The sequence below is a fragment of the Cyprinus carpio genome, chromosome B18, assembly GCF_018340385.1.
Source record: "Cyprinus carpio isolate SPL01 chromosome B18, ASM1834038v1, whole genome shotgun sequence".
NCBI classification, from domain to species: domain Eukaryota; kingdom Metazoa; phylum Chordata; class Actinopteri; order Cypriniformes; family Cyprinidae; genus Cyprinus; species Cyprinus carpio.
This window is the reverse complement of record NC_056614.1, coordinates 25,138,112-25,158,897: the sequence shown is the minus strand read 5'-3', so window position 1 is coordinate 25,158,897 and position 20,786 is coordinate 25,138,112. Positions and strand designations below refer to the sequence as shown.

Genomic DNA, 20,786 nt, shown 5'->3' with positions numbered 1-20,786 from the left:
CAGAGAGAGAGAGACAGCGGTGTGTTTGGCCCGAGGCCTGGCAGCCCAGATTTAAGAATGAGTTAGTTAGCGTGTGAAGGCTGTGTGTCGCCGCAGACCACGCCCGCACCTGTCAGGTGTTTGCTGGCATCAAACACACCAAACTGCTGCACAGATCTGTGTCACATGTCTTCACGTTCACATGTGAGCATGCAAAACCCTGCGATTTCACTAATGCACTTGCTGCTCAGTGGCCCTGGAAACCGCTAAATATTTACACTGTCACTCCGAGAGTATGTGCTACTGATCACACACACACACACACACCCACATCAACACACACTCATACACACATGCATGCACGCACGCACACAAATGAAATGTCTGGATTTAAGCAAAACAATACTCAGTTCTACAATAAAAAGATGCAGCACCATTTCAAAACTAATCTGTGTGTTCAACTTGTTGGTCAAGCTCAGACACATCAGCTAATAATTGTAAGACAATTGATTAATAGCACATGATCAGGGCTGCATTTCCCAAAAGCATTGTAAGCCTAAGTTGATTGGAGCTCCACTGATGGCAATGGTTCTACGATCAACTTAAGCTTATGATGCTTTTGGGAAATGCAGCCCAGGATGATTAAAGGGAGCTAAAGTTAGTCATTGCTTGATTTTAAGATCTTTGTCATATTTGAAGCATCTTTTAAAATGTTGAGCTTATCAAACTCATTTGTGTTAATTGATCAAATAAGATGAATGTTTCCACTTACTGATGGCTGAGCTGCTGTTTTCCCTCCAAAACGATGTCACTTCCTGGAGGATGAGGTCATTGTTACATCTACACAAGACAGATGGAAAATGTTACTGAAGACACAGGGGAAATGCAGAATTAATTATCATACACAAAAATTATTTAAAATGCACTCTATATTCTTTCAACTGCAAAAGGTAAAACAATATAATTTTCATCTATTAAAAAATAGGTATAAATATTAATTAAAGTAATTAATATTAAGACATGCACTACCATTGAAAAGTTTTTTGTTTGTTGGTTTTCAAGAAATTAATACTTTTATTCAGTGAGGATGCATTAAATTGCTCAAGAGTGACTGTAAAGTCATTTCTAATGTTACAAAAGATGTCTATTTTAAATAAATGCTGTTCTTTTGTACTTTCTGTTTATCTGTGAATCCTTAAAAATAACATGTATCACGGTTTCCACAAAAATATTGTGCAGCACAACTGTTTTCAACATTGATAATAATCAGAAATGTTTCTTGAGCAGCAGATCATCATATTAGAATGATTTCTGAAGATCATGTGACACTGAAGACTGGAGTAATGATGCTGAAAATACAGCTGCGGATCACAGAAATAAATTATATTTTAACAGATATTCACATAGAAAATATTTATTAAAAAATATATTAATATTAAAAAATTTTTTTATTTTGTTTTTATTTAAGTAAATGATTCATTGTTGAGCATATTAGAGTTGTTTAATGATATTTTAAATATCTTTAAAAACATCTCAGCAATGTCCCAAACTCAGATCTGAGCTGCTTCACATTCATTTTATATCTCTAGACTCTAGATCTGGTGACTCATTTATGTCTATTTTTATTCCTCCTGAAGAATTTTAGAAGAAAAATTTGACTACTAAATACAAAACAACCCAGATGGTCATGAAAACCAGTGAGTGATGAAAGAGCAACACGCGTTTCCTCAGGGCTGATCTATTAACACAATAGCAGACAAACTCAAAAAGTCTCAAAAGCTCGGCTGAAGAGTGTCCTTTACTCAACCTCTGACATCAGAAACCTCTCATAAATGTGCCTACAGCACTTACTAATCTCAATGTTAATTTCAGCTTTTACATTAACAATGATTAATAAATGCGGTTCATGTTAACTAAAGCACTAACTAATCCAACTAAACGTGGTTATTCTGTGATAAAACATCCACTTTCATTTCTGGATGGTTTGTTTGATTTTATACAGTGTAAAATCATCATCAAATATGTAAATCTATCTCTGCTGAATAATAAAGTAATGTGACTGACACGCACCAGTGTTAAGTATAAAGTTTATACTATTATAGTTTTTATTTATTTAGAATAAAATGAAAAATTAGATTTTTTTTAAATATATTTTTGTTTTCATTTTAATTTTTTAGTAATTTTGTTGTTTGTGTTTGTTTTAAATATAGTTTTTATTACATTTTATTATAGTTAATTTATATTATTTTTTATTTATTTTTAGTTATTTTAGTAAGTCGTTAAACTAAATAAAAATAAGAAATGTTGCATTAATAACGTTAAGTTTTATTGATATATCATTTTATTTTAGTTATTTTATTCCAAGTAACAAAAATGTTTTTATGGTTTTCATTTTATCTGTTTTTTAAAGTTATCTATATTAACCCTGCCATGCACATGGCAAAGCATGCAAATGCAGGCTAGTTAGTTAATAATAAAGTCCCTGGATCAGAAAACGTTGACAAACCCTGTCATATAAACACAAATAGGTGTGCAAGTATAAAGAACAAATATTGTAATGCATATATTATTTAATAATTCACAATGGATGACTTGTCAATGAAGAATTCTCATTATGTCTTAAAGTTTCGTGTTGTGGTTTCATGTTAAAGTTATATAAACCTGAACAATAGTTCAGCATCAGTGGAAGTATGCTGTCAGTCCACATCCAAAAGCGCTGGTGACCTCCTCACCGGCGCCTCTAGAGGAGCAGCAGCGTCACTGCAGCACACACACACACACACACACACACACACACACACACGCACGCACGGTACAGTACGTGCTGAATGTAATACACGCATCTCTCATACGTGACACAGTAAGAACAAAGCAGGGCCGATGATGAGAGAGATCTGCTTAAACACGCACACACACACACACACACACACACACACACGCTGACAGATCTGTGTGTTTCACAGGACAGCAACAAAATCAAAAAAAGATAAGTGAGAGACACAGCTGCAGATTAAGTCAAGTACAGTAGAGGGATGTATACAAATATATATATATATATGTTTCAAAATGAAATAAACCTATTCATTGCCATCAAAGTGATATTAATAAACTTACACATAGGAGCCTGATTAAAAAAAATATAAAAATAAAATTCAGATGGCATATAATAATGAAGTGAGGTGTTTGTGCTGCACACAGAGATGTGATCTGATCATCATCAGTCTGTCTGGAGTCACATGAAGAAACAGAACAAACTGAGACAGACTCAATCCAGAAGAACTGTGTCTCCGAGTCGCTTCAAGAAACCTTCCTGCAAAGCTCCTGAGAAACTCTGCTCAAGTGCACCGAGGACAAAACCTGCTCTAAACACAGAGCATGCTCCACCAAATGATGATTTCATTCAGTTCATAGAAGTTAACTGATGAAGAAAATCGATTTATGACATGAATTTTTGACAGCATCCTTATTTCAAAGCATTTTAACACAAGTGCCTAAAACTTTTAACAGTACTGCAGCTTTGCAGGTAGGTTTATATATGTGTGTGTGTGTGTGTGTGTGTTTAAATCTCTGCTGGTCACACTCATTTTACACTCTGCAGATATGTGATTGGAAGAAAAGTGTGTTCAAATCTCAAGATTCACGAGAGAGTTCAACCAAAAAATTACATGGGAAATTAATTTGTGACATATAGATGTTTATCTGGTAGCAGAGCACAATGAACTGTAGTTTTCAGTCTCTGGTGATTGTCAGCTGTAGTTTAGCTCCACCTGCAGGATCAAACACAGCATTACAGCCTCAATGATGGACATGAACAGCAGAAACTCAGAAGCGCAACTCAAATAAGCTCATAATTATGGAAGTCCGTTTCCGCCACTGAATTAAAAAAAAGGGCAATTGCGAATTTTTACCTCACAATTCTGTCTTTTTCCCCTCACAATTGTGAGTTTACATCTTGCAGTTCCCATCTTGCAATTCTTTTCTCAGAATTGTGAGATATAGACTAGCAGTTGTTAGAAATAAAGTCAGAAGATTTAAACTCACAATGCTGAGACATGAAATAAATATTGTGTGATATAAACTTGCAATTGTGAGTTATTAAGTCAGAATTATGAGATTTAAACTCAATTCTGCAATTCTGAGAACACATCAGTCTTTTTTTCCTCCTCAGAACTGGACTTTATATCTCACAACAGCGATAAAAGTACTCAGAATTGTGAGATAAAAAGTCGCAATTACCTTTTTTATTTTTTATTCAGTGGCAGAAACAGGTTTCCATACATAATTGCTTGAGACCAATAAGAAAGCTAAATGAACTGATTAAAATTAAAAAGATGGTTTTATTACAACATGTTGTGCTAAAATGCATTGGAATCCATCTGAATGACTGAACCCTCTTAGACTTCTTCTTATTTCTACATTCAGATGTGTATTTCAGTGATATCAGTTCTGGCTGTGTTCCAGATTTAGTACTAGTGTTCTGTCTAGTATGGAAGCCCATTTTGGCCCAGAATAAAATATATATATATTTTTTTTTAAAATCAAAAGGTAACTGCAACTTTTTATCTCACAGACTTATTTCTTGCAATTCTGAATTTATAGCCCACTTTATATCTTTATCTCACAATTCTGTTAAAACTTTTATTTAAATTCTGAGAAAAAAAAATGAATTGTGAGATACAAATTCAGAATTTCAAGATATAAACTCAATTTGTCAGATTATTCTAAAAAGTCACAATTACATTTTTGCTTTGTTTTTTATTCTGTAGTGGGAAAAAAAACAGAACTGTTCAATGTAAAATCTTGCAATTCTAGGTTTACACATCACAATCATGACTTTTTTTTTCTAGAATTGCAAGAAACAAAGTCTGAATTGTGAGAAAAAAAAAATTGCAATTACCATTTTTTTAATTCCATGGTGAAAACAAGCTTACATAGTTTGTTGAATAATAAAAAACATACAACAACAAAATATATATATAATAAAAATAATAGAGTTTTGAGTAAAACTGTCTGAACTTCTGTCAATCTGATGAAATAATGAGTCAGGAGAGAGAAATTAATAATCATAGCTGTTATTTCTTTTGGTTCATTTGTCACACAGATAATAGAAAGTCAAGCGGAGCGCTTTGCATTGTGGGATACAGCATCTCACACAGTGAGTAAATGCAGATTGTAATCCTGAAGTTCCATACATAGTGTGCACTGCTAAAAGAGGAGTATTCACATCTCTACTCCGTTCCAGTAGATTCTCAGACACACGTTTGTCTTCCAAGCATCATCTCGAGTCTTTTCGTCCCACTGATCAAGTGACCTCAGGTAAAGCATTTATTACGGATGATTTTATGATGCATGTGTTCCTCATCTGAAGCAGCCGCTACTGGACTCTACCTGCTCAGATTCGTCTGGGCTTCAGTCTGTTTGGGGTTGATGCAGCGTAACGCAGCAGTTCTTCCAGCATCATGTGTTCGGCATCAGCTCTCCCTCTCCTGAAGCCCACTCCTCAAGCTCCGCCTCTCCGCTGGAGAGAAGGGGTGTGTCCACCGTAAGGCCACGCCTCTTCCCAAACACTCGCTGCTGCAGCTCGATGATGTCATGACGGATATCCGCCATCATTAGCAACAGGAAGTCAAACGACCCTGGAGGCCCCTGGAGAGAGAGAAAGATATTTTAACTTTAGAACTGCATTTGTTGAAGCAAATCTGCTTTTGTACAGCAGCAGTTCAGCTTTGATTCTGTGGTTCTGTGTGAAAGAAATGCTGAATCAGATACACGTTCATCAATGAAGTATACACGGCAGAGTTGTTATAGTTAACTAAAACACATTTTTGTTAAAAAAATTAAATAAAATAAATCACATAAAACACATAAAATAAATGTCAACTGAAATAAAATATAAAAAAGCCAGCGATTTTAAATCTAATTAGATTTAATTTACTTAAAGTTTTATTTCGGCTTGCTGCCAAAGAAACATTTCTCGTTTTAATTCAGTGTAACAGTATTTTTAAAACAATCTCTTATCTATTAACATACTTCAATGGGAGATCTTCATACTTAAATACTTTTTTAAAAATAATAATAATTTGAGGACTTTTTTTATACAGGCTATATATATATATATATATAAATTTAGATACTTATCAAAAAGTGTAGAGTTTACAAAAATAAATAAGTAAACAAAGAGAGAGCTGGAGAGAGAGAAACAGGTTTGGATGCAGTGAAGTGGTTTAGTTCAGCTGAATTAAGTGCAGAAGTTCAATATTTATGTTAAGAACAAACTGAGCAGACGGACTGAAGATGAACACAGAGTAACTCTTTACTGGTGTGTTTAATCAGTGAAGTGAGGAGGAACTTACTGGAGATCCTCTGGGTCCAGGAAAACCTCTGTCACCCTGCAGAGAAACATTCACAACTCATCTGATTCATATCATTAACAGCAAGGACAGCACTCAGTTTGTGTACTAAATTCAGAAATAACACTAAACTGACAGCATAGAGCAATATTGTGTTCATCTACATAAAGCAAGACAAACATGCCTTCTGTCCGTCTTTTCCAGGCGCTCCTGGCTGTCCCTGGACAAACATGTGAATAGTAATGATTATAAAATGAGAAATGACTCTCATCCAGAGTCAAACAGAGAGAATATGAATCATTTGTGGAGTGTTTTCTCAGTGTCAGTGGTCAGTAAATCAGATTTACCACCGGTCCCCGTCTGCCCGTCTTTATGTGCTGAAGATCTGGCTGTGGCCCCATTGGACCCATGTCTCCTCTGGGCCCCTGGGGCCCCGCTGGCCCTTGCTCTCCCTTCTCCCCTCGCTCACCCGGGTCACCTGACACACAACAAGTATCAAGGGAGACACTTCATTTTCAAGTTTGGACATTCCTTTGGCTTAATTAGTTCACTGTGTTTTTACAGTGTTATGTGAAAAAATGATTTAATACGACAATAGAGGCGCGAGGTATATTGAAATATTCACAGTATATTAACAGTTACTTTCTAGCTGATACCAAATGTTGTGAAATCGCCAATATTGCAGTGATATTCACTTTTCCAAACTCAGCTCATTTCAATGCCTCCTTGTCTCACAGTTGGTGAATATTAAGAGAGTAGAAGATGTGCAGATTCAGTTCAGTGAATCAGTTTGAAGAGTGAATCAGTTCAAGCAGAATGATGGATGTGTATTTACAAGCTCTGAAAAGGTTAAAGTGTTTCATTCAGGGACAGTCTGGTGTGAGTGAGTGTGTGTGTGTGTGTGTGTGTGTGTGTGTGTGTGTGTGTGTGTGTGTGTGTGTTTACCTGGAGGTCCTGGTGGTCCAGAGCTGGTGTGACTCTCAGGATTTTTCCCGTGAGCTGGTTTGTGGCTGTTATTATCCAGACTGGGAGACAAACCCTGAACACACACACACAGATCACACAGATGAGATGTTTGAGCGCATCAGCAGACTGTGCCTCAGTGTGTGTGTGTGAGAGAGTGTGTATGTGTGTTACCTGTGAGTGTGAGTGTGTGTGTGTGTGTGTGTGTGTGTGTGAGAGAGTGTGTGTTACCTGTAAGTCTGTGTGTGTGTTACCTGTGAGTGTGTATATGTGAGTGTGTGTTACCTGTGAGTGTGAGTGTGTGTGTGTTACCAGTGTTTGTGTGTGTTACCTGTGAGTGTAAGTGTGTGTGTGTGTTACCTGTGAGTGTGTATATGTGAGTGTGTGTTACCTGTGAGTGAGTGAGTGAGTGAGTGTGTTACCTGTGTTTGTGTGTGTTACCTGTAAGTGTGTGTGTGTGTGTGTGTGTGTGTGTTACCTGTGAGTGTGAGTGTGTGTGTGTGCGTGTGTATGTGTTACCTGTGAGTGTGTTACCTGTATTTGTGAGTGTGTGTGTGTGTGTGTGTGTGTGTGTGTTTATGTGTGTTACCTGTGAGTCTGAGAGTGTGTGAGTTTGTTACCTGTGTTTGTGTATATGTGAGTGTGTGTTACCTGTGAGTGAGTGAGTGTGTGTGTTACCTGTGTTTGTGTGTGTTACCTGTGAGTGTGAGTGTGTGTGAGCGTGTGTGTTACCTGTAAGTGTGTGTGTTTGTGTGTGTTACCTGTGAGTGTGAGTGTGTGTGAGCGTGTGTGTTACAGTGTGTGTTTTGTGTGTGAGCGTGTGTGTTACCTGTGAGTGTGTGTGAGCATGTGTGTTACCTGTGAGTGTGAGTGTGTGTGAGCGTGTGTGTTACCTGTGAGTCTGAGAGTGTGTGAGTTTGTTACCTGTGTTTGTGTGTGTTACCTGTGAGTGTGAGTGTGTGTGAGTGTGTGTGTTACCTGTGAGTGTGTGTGAGCGTGTGTGGTTACCTGTGAGTTGTGAGTGTGTGTGGGAGTGTGTGTGTTACCTGTGAGTGTGTGTGAGTGTGTGTGTTACCTGTGAGTGTGAGTGTGTGTGTGTGCGTGTGTGTTTACCTGTGAGTGTGTGGTGAGCGTGTGTGTTACCTGTGAGTGTGAGTGTGTGTGAGCGTGTGTGTTACCTGTGTGTGTGTGTGAGCGTGTGTGTTACCTGTGAGTGTGAGTGTGTGTGAGCGTGTGTGTTACCTGTGAGTTGTGGTGTGGTGTGTTACCTGTGAGTGTGTGTGAGCGTGGTGTGTGTGTTACCTGTGAATGTGAGTGTGTGTGTTACCTGTGAGTGTGTGTGAGCGTGTGTGTGTTACCTGTGAGTGTGAGCGTGTGTGTTACCTGTGAGTGTGAGTGTGTGTGAGCGTGTGTGTTACCTGTGAGTGTGAGTGTGTGTGTTACCTGTGAGTGTGTGTGAGCGTGTGTGTGTTACCTGTGAGTGTGAGTGTGTGTGTTACCTGTGAGTGTGTGTGAGCGTGTGTGTGTTACCTGTGAGTGTGTGTGAGCGTGTGTGTTACCTGTGAGTGTGTGTGAGCGTGTGTGTTACCTGTGAGTGTGTGTGAGCGTGTGTGTTACCTGTGAGTGTGAGTGTGTGTGAGCGTGTGTGTTACCTGTGAGTGTGAGTGTGTGTGAGTTTGTTACCTGTGTTTGTGTGTGTTACCTGTGAGTGTGAGTGTGTGTGAGTGTGTGTGTTACCTGTGAGTGTGTGTGAGCGTGTGTGTTACCTGTGAGTGTGAGTGTGTGTGAGTGTGTGTGTTACCTGTGAGTGTGTGTGAGCGTGTGTGTTACCTGTGAGTGTGAGTGTGTGTGAGCGTGTGTGTTACCTGTGAGTGTGTGTGAGCGTGTGTGTTACCTGTGAGTGTGAGTGTGTGTGAGCGTGTGTGTTACCTGTGTGTGTGTGTGAGCGTGTGTGTTACCTGTGAGTGTGAGTGTGTGTGAGCGTGTGTGTTACCTGTGAGTGTGAGTGTGTGTGTTACCTGTGAGTGTGTGTGAGCGTGTGTGTGTTGCCTGTGAGTGTGTGTGTTACCTGTGAGTGTGTGTGAGCGTGTGTGTGTTACCTGTGAGTGTGTGTGAGCGTGTGTGTTACCTGTGAGTGTGTGTGAGCGTGTGTGTTACCTGTGAGTGTGAGTGTGTGTGAGCGTGTGTGTTACCTGTGAGTGTGAGTGTGTGTGAGCATGTGTGTTACCTGTGAGTGTGAGTGTGTGTGAGCGTGTGTGTTACCTGTGAGTCTGAGAGTGTGTGAGTTTGTTACCTGTGTTTGTTTGTGTTACCTGTGAGTGTGAGTGTGTGTTTGTGTGTGTTACCTGTAAGTGTGAGTGTGTGTGAGTGTGTGTGTTACCTGTGAGTGTGTGTGTGTGTGTGTGTGTGTGTGTGTGTGTGTGTGTGTGTGTGTGTGCGTGGTGTGTGTGTGTGTGTGTGTGTGTGTGTGTGTGTGTGCGTGTGTGTGCGTGCGCGCATCTGAGTGAGTGTGTGTGTGTTACCTGTGAGTGTGTGTGAGTGTGTGTGTGTGCGTGCGCGCATCTGAGTGAGTGTGTGTGTGTTACCTGTGAGTGTGTGTGAGTGTGTGTTACCTGTGTGTGTTCCAGCAGGAGTCTGATCTGCAGTAAGCTGCTCCTCATGTTGATGAAGTCCTGACAGCTGAGAGAACACCATCCAGAGCTCATCTGAGTCTCAGACTTACTGGAGGAGCTCACTGACACACACACACACACACACACACACACACACACGGCTCATTATCACACAGTACACATGCTGAACACATGATTTAACATGATTTAACATGAGCTGAAGTATAAGAATTGGCTACTGAAAACACATTTGCTGAGCATCAGTCTCTAAGCACTAATACAGTATTCTCACAGTGTATGATGTTTAGGATGAAATCTGATTATATGCATGTGTTACTGTATATGGAGGCCTTTAAGCTGTAATTTCAATGAAATCTAAATTATTGTTATTTTTTTTAATTACTGAAATGTTCAGCTACACTGAAATTGCACCGGGCCTATACTAATAAAACATCTAAAGTAGCTCATAACTCGCAGATTCAGGAGAAAATCATAAAAATAATGGACGTGTCAGTCCTAAATTTACGACTCCTACATTTCTGCTTTAAGTGTATTTCACAAAGTGTTTTAACACTTTTCTTGGTTTTCTTTTATGTTTGCATGCCGTGATCTACTCTGTTAATTAAAATGCTGTTTATATGCATATCCACTAATTGTTTACTAGAAGCACACATGTAAGAGGCTGACAATTAGCTGAACATATACTTGTTTAATTAGTGACACTAAGCCTGCATTTTAAAATCTTTATTTGAATGTGGCAACATTTTTATTTTTAAACCTTTATCTGAATATGGCAACATAATATCGAGCTCTACAATATTTCTATGAATAAATCTCTGACAGAGACTATCAGCCAATCACTGTGTGCATAGTTAATAAGCTTGATGACATCATCCATAGCAATGAGCTCAGCCCCGCCCCCTTACTCTGAGCTGAAGACTTCTCTCTGTTCTTCACTACAAGTCTGTCTCAGCAGCTTTGTGAATAGATTTTAAGAGACAACTCAGTTAAAAACATTTAGTGCTATTTAGGAGAACCCTAAGAGATAACAATGATTTCTGAGAAGGAGTCACACACACACACACACACACACACAGTCTCACGGTTGTGTTCAGGAGCGCAGGAGCGCTGATCTGGAGTCAGTGTGAACCCAGCGTTACAGCGGCAGCGGAAACTTCCAGGAGTGTTTTCACACACGTGTTCACAAACGCTGCTGTTGGATTCCTCACACTCGTCCACATCTGCACCACAGACAGACAGACAGAGGTTATGATTGTGTGTTTGAGAGCAGCACATGACAAGCGTTCGACCCACTGACCGATGCAGTACGGGTGCAGGTGCTGCCGGTGTCGCTCTCGGTCGAAGCGAAAACCCTCGAAACACGTGCACAACACACGACCGAAGTTATCAGTGCACTGCTGCTCACAGGGAGACCCGGCACACACGTCCAGACCTGAACACACACCGCCAGATATACGTTCATGCACAGCTAACAGTTAACAAATCACATTCAGAACAGACCAAAAATATTGATGATACCGTTTTCTGTAGTGCATAAAAACAATATGCTGATTTGCTAGTTAAGAACCATCTCTGATTATAATCAATTGTGCTGCCTAGTATTTTTGTGGAAACCATGACATTTTATCTTTCAGTATTTGCAGATGAACAGAAAGTTCAAAAGAACAGCATTTATTTGAAATAGAAATATTTTGTAACATTAGAAATGCCGTTACTGTCACTTCAATTGAATGCATCCTTGATGAAATAATTTAATTTTTTCTTTTTTAGACTTACATCAACTTTTGAATGCTATTGTTTTTATATCTTTGAGCAGCAAATCATCATATTAGAATGATTTCTGAAGATCATGAGACACTGAAGACTGGAGTAATGATGCTGAAAATACAGATTTGATCACAGAAATAAATTACAGTTTAATAGATATTCACATAGAAAACAGTTGTTTTAAATTTGAATAATATTTCAAAATTTTTCATTGTATTTTTGGATCAAATAAATGCAGCCTTTGTGAGCAGAAGAGACTTTGAAAAACATTTTAAAAAATCTTAGACTCGCTCATGCAAAAAAAAAAATTTAAATAAAAAAACTGATTATTTGACAATATAAGAAGTGAGCTGAAGGTTTTACCTACTTTCTGGCACACACTGACCCATCACAAACCTGAAGCCTTCGCAGCACTTCCTCCTGCAGACACACATCAAGAGAAAGCAGAGAAAATGGTCATGAAAAACTCAACAAGTGACCCTAAGGCAGCAAATTGAAAATATACAAGGAATTATGTTATATGATATGATATGTAAATTCTGCATTCCTATCAGCACCAAATTTAATAATAATAATAATAAAAATATTAATAATGGTTTGTCCAAAATAAAAATAAATCTAAAATAAAATCTGGCCTCACTGCTTTATTTGCATGACAAGAAACAGGTTAAAACAGCAAAATATGAACAGAAATAAACCGTAAATAAATAAATAGAAAATATACAGTTGTTAAAAATATAAATATTACATACAAACGCACAAATTGACAAAAATAAATAAATAAATAAATAGTGCCCCCACTACTTCACTGCTTTTCATATGAATTGATTTAATATTCAAGAGGAGTTAAATCCATCAGAGCACATTAAATTAGACTTCACTTGATGGCGCTGTGAAAGTGAACAGTGTGTGTCAGCGGTCAGTGTTTATTTTCTCAACACTCGTCCAGACGTCAGACGATATTTCCTCTCTTCATCCTCACTCCATCCATCATGTTCTCTCTCTCTCCTGTCACCTTCATCATCCTCGGTCTCTGTTTTCACACACTTCATCTCTCCATTCTCAACTCGTACAGTGGTTTATGATGTTCACATACACCTACAGCACCGTCTTCATCAGCGATTTTACTGCTTCAGACAAACACAAATCACTGTAATAAAGCACGCACTTCTGGACGTTTGTGTCATGACCACGTCAGATCATTTCCTGTGACCCTTGACCTACTGACCTCTGCTGCTCCCTAAGAAGCTGACCTCTTTCAACACACACACAGACACACACACACACACACACACACACACACACACACACACACACACACACACACACACACACACACACACACACACACCTGGTCTTCATTTGCACAGAATAACACACATGGCTCAATCAGATCTCACTCTGGCTCTCTAGTTATATTCTAACATAATTTCTAGAAATAAATAAATTGAAGTCACAATTTAGCTTACTGCAATTATCATATCTCACATCAAATGTCCTGCATGTTTCAGAGTAAAGTGCTCATGATCTGGTGTTTTTATTTTTACATTAGAAATGATGTTATGTTATGTAGAAGCAGAAGAAATAAAATATTTATATTAATTTATATTAATTATAATTGAAATAAAGAAAATAGGACATTCATTTTAGCATTGTATTTTACAGCTGTACTGTAAAATAAAATTATTATTATATTATTTCCCAAATAACTTTGGTTTCACTGTATTTACAGCTGTACTGTAAAATAAAATTATTATTATATTATTTCCCAAATAACCTTGGTTTCACTGTAAAATTTAAAAAAAAGCCAATGTTAGTTGCACACACCGCGATCGACGCAAAAACGCCACGCGAAAGCGTCATTTTTTTTTAAAAAAAAACGCCTCGGGTTCGTGTTTTTTTTGTTTGACGCAACCGTCGTCAAAAACTATACTACCATGAGAATGGCGCTTTTTGCACACGTGTCTGGAGCTTCTGAAGTTACAGTAAACACAACTTAGGGGGGCGCTCAAACACAAACTGTCTTGCTGAGCACACATACGTAACGGCGAAAGAATATATACGCCAGGTAGCGTCTACACTGCCGGGAAGAAATAAGACGAAGAAGATGCAAGGCCAAGATGAATGTAGAGTTGCTGGTCTCGTTGTGCGGACACACAAAGAACTATATGAACAAACGCGACAGCGATTACAAAAATCTTGATAAAAGAGAACTAGTATTTCTAGTATTTCTGTTTAACATTAAGCGCCATCTAATGTCAGGAATGAATTTGCATGTTCACGACAAGCTCGGCTCATCGTCAGCGAAAATCGCTTGGGTGTGAACACAAAAAACGCGTTGAAAACGCTGGCGAAAAAACGCGCGCCGATATTCGTTCCCGGTGTGCACGCCCCTTTAGATTATGATTATTATATTTTTTCCCAAATAACTTTGGTTTCACTGTAAGATTTAAAAAAAACTTTTTATCTTACAGTGAAACAGATTTTATTTATTTTTCTTATTTTATAATTTAAATAAAATATTTAATTTATAATTACAATTATTTTAATTATTTTTACATTTCTGGCCAAATTGTGCAGCCAAACAAAAACATATTTTTTTTATAATAAAAATAATTTATAATTAAAATTATTTTAATTATTTTTAAATTTAGATTATTGGATTAATTAGACTTTCCCCCAATTCATCAGCCTTATCAATTCCTGAGGAAATTTAGTATCAATATATATCATATTATCAGTATGTGAAGTCCACCATAAGAAACCAGAGTGTCTCAGTCAGAGCTGAAGCTCAATTTCTATTTTTATCCAAGTCTCTCTTCACAAACAGCACACAGACAGATACGAGGAGAGTTTGTCGAGCCATGTGTTCTGCAGTCACACCTCTCTAACAGCAGATCCCTAATAAATTCACACTTAAACAAAACACCCCCAGACTCCTCGTCTCCTCCTTCTGGTGTTGATCCTATTTTAACGGCTGAAACTCAAAGTCCAAACAATGACACCCGACCTGCTCCTAAAAACAGCGTCACATTTCAATCTTCAAATCATTAGTATTTTTTTATTAGTGTTTGAGATTATGATCATTGTTGATGGTGGTTTTATTGTGCAAAAACTGCCGTCCTTCCTCAGTGTGTTTGTCTTATTTTCCAGTACAAACTTCTGACCATCCTATAAAGTCAGGATACACTTAGATGCAAAACCACATAAGAAGTCTAGTTTCTTTGCATCAAAATTAAGTGAGTTTTTCATTAAAACAAGAACAAAAGTCAGAAAAGTATAGAAGCATGTTTCCGCCATGGGATGAAAAATAAAATATATACATACATACATACATATATATATATATAATTGCGACTGTCACAATTTGGACTTTTTTCATTACAATTCTATTGTTTATATCTCACAATTCAGACGTTTTTCTCAGAATTGCAAGATATAAATGCAGAATTGTGAGATTTAAATGCAGAATTGTGAGATTTAAATGCAGAGTTATGATATAGAAATGCAGAAATGCAAGAAAAAAGTCAGATAAAAAGTCGTAATCAACTTTATTTTTTCATCCTGTGTGTGAGACAAGCTTTCGTAAAAATAAACCAACTTGTTTTCCCTTTGAATTAAGTTCACATTTTTCTGACTCCACTGACACATTTCTTCTTGTTTTAGGCATAAACATGCTTAATTTTGATTAATTCCTTAGAAAACAAATATCTTTCTTTTTATTTTTGCATCTCCGATTTAAAAGTGTTCCATTGTATTGTACTGGAAAACAAAACAAAAACATAAGAAAGAACGTCAGTTTTTATATTGCATATAAACAGGACAGACGGGAATACTACACACAATAAATGTGCAAAAATTAATTATGACAGATTATGACACATCTGAACTCTAAGTTGTGCTTCCATGTGTGGCATAAATTAAAAAGATCATAATTTCTGTGCTCCAGTTCATGTTGCAGATGGATTGTAGTACCATTAACACAGATTCTGTTGCTGTCTTGTGTTTTTAGCTTTTTTATTTCTTCTTATGAACACATGCCATGCCGGTCAGTCCATAAATGAGACACAAACCACAGTATTTCAGCATTTTGTCAGACCACAACTGCAATATTGTGAAAGAGTTCTGACTCTCACACAGACTGAGTCTCTAATGCGCACATAACAGATCATGAATATTGGACAAATAAAAAACCTCCTGCAAACTCTATTACATTTACAGTAAATCAGGCTGGAAAGTAATAAAATCAGCCTTATATGCGGTATATCATGCACTGCACAAAGCTCAATGTCAGTATCTGCTGTACTTACACACCATATACTACTCTCACCACAAAAACTCACATTCTTGAGTGTTTTTGTTTTGCTTTTCACTTAAAATGGCTCAAATTGCTTTGAGAAAAGACACTGGGACTCATAGAATGTTTCAGGAATATAACTGTATTTCAGCTGTATTTCTCACAAATAAAAGTGGTGTTTTATTGCAAAAGTATTCTAGGTTTTAATAGGGAACACAAAAGTTATGGGAGTGAATGCAAAAGCACTGAAATATAATTTTTCCATCACTATGTGGCTTTGGGGTCTCACACTCAGAAATTCTACAGTCACTATCATCAGTGTAAATGTATCAAAACTGATACGATTCTCAGAGATGTCCCTTTAATTTCTCTGCGCCTGAGAACTCACATGATGACGGTCACATGGCTCTCCTGTCTCTGATCATTAATGAAGCCAAACACACCTACTGTAATCACGTCACAGACTAACGGATGACTAACGTTCCCACGCTCGGCTGAATAAATCCCTGCTGAGATTCCCCAGTCACATTCACTACAAACATGAAACATGATTTTCTTTCCTCAAGTCAAGTCACAACTCAGTTCAATTATAAATCAGCTCTACAGAAGACATTAAAGTCATTAAACAGTTTTAAGTGAAGCTTGAGCACTGAATGTGTACCTGAGACAGCGACCTCTCTGACCTCCAGCTCTCGTACACGGATACTCCACGGTCAGGATCTTATTCTCTGGACAATCCTCACTGAGAGAGACGGACACAGACGTTATCTACAGAAAATACTGGAGAAATACCTTAAAGGAATAGTTCACCCAAAAATAAAATTTGCTGGAAATGCACTCACCCTCAGGCCATCTGAGATTAGGATGAGTTTGTTTCTTCATCAGATTTGGAAAAATGTGTCATTGCATCACTGGATGCTCTGCGGTGAATGGGTGCCGTCAGAATGAGAGTCCAAACAGCTGATAAAAACATCACAATAATCCACAAGTAATCCACAGCACTCCAGTCCATCAGTGAACATCTGGAGAAGAAAAAACTGAAACTAATCCAGTCACATATTTGTTTAGAGCTGTTTAAACGCTGCTTGATCTGTGCAGATTTCTCTCCTGATTCACACCAGAACACTTTTTCACTGGAGGAAGTGTTATTATGGATTATGTATTTTAGTTAAAAACGTCTTAATGCTGGATTTGTTTCATCTTTTGTCTTCTCCAGATGTTAACTGATGGACTGGAGTGCTGTGGATTACTTGTGTATTATTGTGATGTTTTTATCAGCTGTTTGGACTCTCATTCTGACGGCACCCATTCACTGCAGAGCATCCATTTATGAGACACTGATGCAGTGCTACATTTCTACAAACCTGATGAAGAAACAAACTCATCCTGACCTCGGATGACTTGAGGGTGAGTGCATTTTATTTTTTTATTTTTATTTTTGTTTTTGAGTAAAGCACTCCATTAAGAAATATTAAATGGAAAAAAGGTCATATTTGTAGTGGTATGACCATGATACAGAAAATCAGGTTATCACATGAGACATTTAGAAAAGTCACAAGTGTCAGTGTGTTAGCATTAAATCCATCAAAGCATTTTTGAAAGTATTAATGTCTCTCATAATAATGAAATAAATTCGAACTTAAGATTCGAGTCATTTCGCTTTAATCAGCTTGGATCAGCAAAACGGTAACACCTTACAATAAGGTTTAATTTGTTAACATCAGTTTTCATGAACAATATTTCCACAGCACTTATTAATCTTACTTAATTTCTGAATTTACTATACTTTTTTAAAATTTTAATTTGCTTTTTTTAAATATTAGTTGTATATGTTAAATATTTGTCCTGTTTTTATAAACTAAGATTAACAAAGGTTAAAAAAAATGCTGTAAAAATAATGCGTTCATATTTTTTTTCATGTTAGTTAATGCATTAACTAATTTTAAGAAGCGAGACTTTATGGAAAAGTGTTAGCAGTAAAGCAGCAGCTGATCTGAGATCAGAGTAAACTCAGAAGAGACGCAGATGCACAAACACTCACTCAGACGCGTCAGACGCGTTCACGCCGCACGTCCACAGAAGCACGCACAGGACGCCAAACGGTGCGCGCAGCAGACGCGTCATTTCACTCCGGATTCACAACAATCTCTCACTGAATTCAGTTTAAAAATGTCAAATTCAGTCCGTGATCATCTCACATGTTGAGTCCTGCGAAGCCACAGCTGTGCGCATCTCCACAGATGAAGCTCCTCCTCTTCCTCACACCTTAACACTGGTTTAGGTTCATTAATAATTCAGTAGTTTTTTTTTCATGAAAAGTGTATTTGAAAACCTATAACAGTTATAAAAAGCAATATTAAGTTTCATAGCATTTTAAGTACACTGCAATTTTCATTCACAAAGTCACTTTTAATGTTCTCAAGAATCACGAGCAACACTTCATTTTTAATGTACATAAATGTATAAACTGCATCCTGATAATACAAAAGCATGCACTAACAATCAATCAATCAATCAATAAATAATATTAATTAAAAAATATATACATCAAAAAAGTTCAACAAAAAGACAAGAACACATTTTGTTTTTAGAATGCACTTTGATGAAATGTTTTGATCCACTTCAAATGTTGACTAGTGTGTGTGTGTGTGTTTTTTTTTTTTTTTTACTCAATTAAAATCAGTTAAATAACTATTATTTTAATTGCACTAATTATAATTATTGGTGATAATTAGTGATTATAATTATTGGTGATAAATCAGCAGTTATCATATCTTCTCTTACAATGTGTGTTACTGAAATAATTTTCTAAAGGAATTAAAATCCACCTTAATTTTCAAGATTAAATTTCAAACAAGTTAATTAAACATCAACAATATAATTATTTTTTGTTAAGATTGTTTGTGGTCTGGACGGTTAACAGACCCATCTTAAAATATCAAAGGTTTTACCCTGCAGCCTTTTAATGAAATGTATAGAGATTCATCAGAGATGTTGTCAGGACTATATTTCTATATTTACCAGTGCTAGTGGCTGAGGGTTTCTTTTCAGAAATGCTTGTTTGCAGGTGGTTTTGATTATATTTGATTATCTGTAAGTTTGAGTGAAGAGCGCTTGTGATGTCGTCAGATGTGAGTTTAGAGAGAAGCATGTTATTGTCCTGCTGAACAATGAGCTTAAACATCTCCTGATGGCCGTCTGGCTTCAGCTCAATGAAAACACATGCTTCTGCTCATGACACATGAAGATTTCTGAGAGAAACCAGCAACGCCAACCAAACCAAACCTCACAAACACCCACACCAAACTCACTCATTCCCACCGGTATAACGTTATACATTACTGAGAGTCACGGCTGTAAGAAACAGCAGCGTTGGTTCATTACTGCAGACCGCACAAACCCATCTGAAGCGTTCCCACGTCTGAAGAGTTTCTTCTGTTAGTCAGCAGCACGATGACGGATGAGATTCCCACTGAAGCCAGAACAACAGACTGACATAATCATTACTGGAAAACACTCTATTTATAAATCATATTACAAATATGGACATGGTTTTTATGATTGCTTTAACTCTATATTGTTATGTATTCTTGTTATATAGAGTCAAGAAGTTTTGGAAAAGAACATCTGAAGATGAGAGATTTTAACTATGGCAGAAACTGATGTTTTTTCTCAATATTTATTTATTTATTTATTGGCAGTACACATACAGTAATGTATTGTTTTTTCTCAATATTTATTTATTTATTTATTGGCAGTACACATACAGTAATGTATGTAAACGATTGCCAAGTGAAGCACAAACTCTTATTTATTGGCAGTACACATACAGTAATGTATGTAAACATTTTTGAATCTGAATTAATTTAATGTTGATTTATGAATGTTTAGATATTTGTACTGGAAAAAAAGACTTTCAAGGTTTTGCATTGAGAACCATTTACAGCAAAGATCAGGGAACAATGTATCAATTCTCAACATAATATCAATTCTATATAAATTCTCTAACATAATATTCTATTATCTCTTGATAACAGATGGAAACTGTCTGTAAGCTTCCTGATTCGTTGCTCTTGTCCATTTTTCTATAGCATCTGAGAACCACCTGAACACAGTGCTGTTGTTTTAATCAATATGTTTCTCATGCATTCCATCTCTTTTTGATTTCTTTAATCCCCATAGGCCAGATGTTTAATACTGCAGGTCTTATTTTCTGAAACAAGTATCAAAATTAAGCATTTTTTATGCTTAAAACAACAACTGTAATTGTAATTGAAATAGTAATATTTAGATTTGGGTTTTTGTTTTTTTAATTTTTTTTATTTTAATTAGGTTTTATTTTTATTTTAATGTCTAAATTTATGTTAATGTTATCTATTTTTTCAAATGATTTTAACAGTATTTGCACTGAACACAGAAGATTCTTCTGATCTTTTATTTCTTCTAAGTCTGTGATTTGAGAGTCAAGTCTCAGTCTGGAGGGAGTTAAGCACAAAAATTCACACAAAATTCATTAAACACCTATAAAAACATTTACAGGGCCACAAATGTACTTCTGAAGAATTTACAGAGACGTTACAGGATATTTGTGGGTTAATGTCACAGCGGGACAGAATGAACTCATCGGCATCAGTCTGTGATCCTCCAGAATTAAACGTATTCTAAAGGAGAGAATTAATTAGTTTCATAATGATAAACAACTTTCTCTTCTCTAATGCATGCATTTATTTTCCCTATCACATAAATACTAAAATATTAATACTAAATATCTGTGCTCCAGACATCAATGATTGTTCA

General features: G+C 36.8%; 1 protein-coding gene across 1 annotated transcript; it reads right to left on the bottom strand.

The window, feature by feature from the left end:
• Positions 1-4,871: 4,871 nt before the first annotated feature.
• Positions 4,872-18,242, bottom strand: LOC122140475 (collagen and calcium-binding EGF domain-containing protein 1-like). The gene is made up of 11 exons (XM_042744564.1): positions 18,031-18,242; positions 16,651-16,731; positions 12,060-12,112; positions 11,223-11,357; positions 11,008-11,145; positions 9,905-10,026; positions 7,275-7,368; positions 6,677-6,807; positions 6,514-6,549; positions 6,333-6,368; positions 4,872-5,625 (listed from the first exon to the last, which is right to left on the bottom strand). The coding sequence occupies exons 1-11, from the start codon at positions 18,111-18,113 to the stop codon at positions 5,437-5,439; spliced, it is 1,098 nt and encodes a 365-aa protein (XP_042600498.1). The 5' UTR covers positions 18,114-18,242; the 3' UTR covers positions 4,872-5,436.
• Between the last annotated feature and the right edge of the window lie 2,544 nt (positions 18,243-20,786).